The sequence below is a fragment of the Opisthorchis viverrini genome (genome assembly GCF_000715545.1).
Source record: "Opisthorchis viverrini unplaced genomic scaffold opera_v5_303, whole genome shotgun sequence".
Classification (NCBI taxonomy): Eukaryota; Metazoa; Platyhelminthes; class Trematoda; order Opisthorchiida; family Opisthorchiidae; genus Opisthorchis; species Opisthorchis viverrini.
The window spans coordinates 219,847-223,379 of NW_008751963.1; the positions used below are offsets into that span (position 1 = coordinate 219,847).

Consider the following 3,533-nt stretch of genomic DNA (forward strand, 5'->3'; position numbering starts at 1 on the left):
GATGATGATGATATAAGGCACTCAATCAGCCAGGTATATCTGAGCTATAAGACATTGACGTAGGGAGTGCGGTACATACACCCTCACAATCCTTCTTGTATTCTACCAAAATTATTCTATTTATTTTATTCCATTTAGCGGTCCAGATACTCGGTTTTCGATAACAAACCTGAAGGCGAAAAATATGGAGCGTATGGACTACACACACACACACATAGTAAAACAGCACCTGAGCAAACAGTTCGTTCAACTCGACCATACGCTTTTGTGCTACTTGGTCGATTTGTGCCAAACGAGCCTGCACTTGTGGAGACATGTCCGACGAGTGGACAACAATAGCTTCTGTTCCGACTGCATGTGCGCCATCGAGACAGGAAGGATCATATGTGGCGAAATTGGAAGATTCACCCTTTTCGATGAGTTGAAGAGGAGGAGCGCTTTGTACATGGTCCTCTGGAGCAGTATCAGGAGAACCACAAGGGTCAACGGGTATTGGGACCGCTTCAGTCGGAAGTGGCTTGGTCGTTGGGGAAACTGAATGTCCATGAGCAGTGAGGATAGCGTTCTTTTGATATTCGGCATCCCTTAGAATGAGTTCATTTAGATAGGCCTAGGTGTGAATGAAAATGAAGCGAGAAGAAAGAAACTCATAAAATGCGACAAAACCCCAAGCTTTCGCACGAAGATTCAATATTTCAATTATTCACGTCCACGGGACTGAGACTGATCAAATATAAGATAAGATGTCCTTAGCTCCATTGGCAACGATTACCAAGTGACTGATGTGCCTGACGGATAAAACATGGTCCGGAAACAAATGAAAAAATCAAAAATCATGTGCGAGACTCACCTGAAGGGCGACTTCTTCTTGTTTTCGCTTTTCATCTAAAGCTTCGAAACGCTTACGTTTGGCCTGCCGAATCACCACTGTGATATCGTCCCCAAAATTTCGATGTTGTTCCTGAGCCAAGTTGTGCGCATGCATCAACTTGTTTAAGGCTTCATCCCACTGGCAGAGACCAAGGTGGGCTTGGCCAGCGAAAAAGTAGGCCTTCAGGTTGCTACTGTCCAATTCGATGGATCGTCTGGAGTGAAAGAAGAATCGTAAACTGACAGCAGGAGTAACCAAAACGAGATAGAAAGACCGAAAAAGATATAAAATAAAAAAAATAATGAATTCAGTTAAGGACAAGCGAAGCAATACCGAATATATCCTAAACTTCAACGAGACGGAGTTCTGCCTGTTGCATGTCAGAATTACTCAACCGAGGAGCAGTTATTAGCTTGAAAGCATTACCGAACGTTGTCTTAAGAAAAACATTGGTGAGTATGGTGGAACGAAATCTAACTTGGATTCAAGAGGTGTGCTGCCTGAAAATAAGATGGTTACTGGCCACCAGAACAGAAAACAACAGAGAGTGTACCAATCGTGTAGTTTAGTCCTTGACCGGCCGTTAGAGGTTGGAGAGTAGATTGAGTTTTCTGTTCACTTGATCGCACGGCAGCACAGGGGAGCCGGCATACTGCCATTCTTAATGGAATGGTTGCACGTACTTCAACCCCAAACTAGAAGGACCAGACCACTCGCCATACATGTGGTGGACATTCCACGAGTGCTGAAACAACGCACTTCAAAAATATAACTCGACGGGTAAAAATAAAATAAAAATAATAAATCGTTCAAGTGTAGCACCCTTTCGGTGCCTAGCTGCCATGCCACCAGGAAGAAACACGAGGGCTGGGATACTGCCAGGTTGCCCAAGCCTAGACAGGGGAAGTCGAGAGGCAGAGGTCGGGTTCGAACCTCAGAACTTCCGGCCAGTAAATTCGCGCCCTAACCACTTGGTCCATCTCGCCCCTACTCGACGGGTCACAGAGAAACGCTGATAATCACCCTGTGATAAGGTCCTGGTTCTCAGGTAAACAACTCCAAATGCACCTCGTGTCCTAAAATAACCCATGAAATATACGCATTGGATTAGAGGGCGGACAAAAAGCTCGCGCACATCTGTCTGGAAGCCCCTAACTTTATCAATTATTTTTAACACGGGGAATAATAGCCTAAATCAAGTTATTAGCAAGATTTTTGCCAGACCAAAGAAATCATCAATGAGAAAGACAGCCAGACGTAAAATTAAACCCCTCCGTTTTCTGCAAATTGGTCAACCGCTTGACGGATTATTCTCTCAAGTAAAGTGTAGATGGAAAAACTGTCTGTAACAGTGCCAAAACCCAGTGACCGGACCGGGAGTTGGAAAATACGACGACATGCCGACAATCATTAGTTGTCAGTGCAACACCGCAGTCAAAGTATACCAGGCTCCGACAACTACTTCCACTTGCACAGGAGATTCAACTGAATCCAGCCGAATCTCTCCATAATCATGGTTCGTTTCAGTTGTGGGCTGCCGAGGAGTTTTCAGCAACTTTATGAAAGGCGTGTTACTTCTATACCAATCTTAGATTTTTTCCGCTGACCTATAAATATGCATGCTTCCTTCGCTTGCTGAACAGTAAACACTCAACAGTTTTTGGGGCTCAATCTTGAAAACATGATACTAACAGATTATACTTAACAAATAGGATGAATAAGTGGGATTAAATGTGTTTCGTACTGTATTCTAGTCTCAGTTGGACAACTCAGTGACGTGTTACTATGAATGTACCGGACACAAAACGAATAGACACAGATTGAAACTGAGTCTTATAATTGATTCTGGGATATTCTTTGATGACGTAATGTGGTAGGTAGAAGGTAGAATTAACCGTAGTGTTTGTAGACCGAGTGTTAGTGGGTAATTTAGATCAGATAAAGGAAAATGACTCAGGTCATACCTGCAATCCGACAAAGCCTTGGAATATTCTTGAATTTGCACATAACATAGTGCCCGGTTGGAGTAATAAGATGATATGTTTTGTTGCTTCTTAATGGCGCATGTGTAATACATCACTGCCTCTTGGTACCGCCCTTCTGCGTACGCCCGATTCCCCATATCTTTCAGCGTGTGGTGGGGTAGATTGCAAACATCAGACGCATTCATACTGGCCCTCCAATATTAGCACCTTCCAGAATATAATGAGACTGAAAAGGCAGACCAGACTGATGCCCCCTTTAGCGGGCGACAGCTGCAGGAAAACACGTGTTTTGCTGCATAGTGGTATTCCAAGGCGGCTGGCAAAAACAAATGATAGAACACGTGTTATTGGAACAGCTTCATTAAAGCCTCATCATCATCATCATCATCACCGACAGCATGACATCAGTGCTCAACATCGATGCTTCACTGCCATACAACCATGATTTATTTGAAAGCCTCATTGTAAAGAAAAGGTGAACAGGGAAGGGACTTAGTGCTAGCCTACACAATCATTCCGAGGGGCCTATACCTCCAGACATTCACTCAGGCAATCTGGATAGAAACTGACAACAAAAACGCCACCGACACCGCTTGGCAACCATATCTTGTAGTGTCTCCAACCAGGCACAGTGAGGATCACGCGGTCCCGATCCTGGAAGGCGAGTAGCACCGACA

At 44.3% G+C, this 3,533-nt stretch overlaps 1 protein-coding gene across 1 annotated transcript; it reads right to left on the bottom strand.

Annotated features, from left to right (window-relative positions):
• Positions 1-169: 169 nt before the first annotated feature.
• On the bottom strand, positions 170-3,178 carry T265_14958 (hypothetical protein; the record flags this gene model as incomplete). The annotated part of the gene is made up of 3 exons (XM_009175989.1): positions 170-610; positions 851-1,085; positions 2,836-3,178. Coding segments are annotated over 3 exons (882 nt in total), but the record flags the coding sequence as incomplete, so codon positions are not given.
• Between the last annotated feature and the right edge of the window lie 355 nt (positions 3,179-3,533).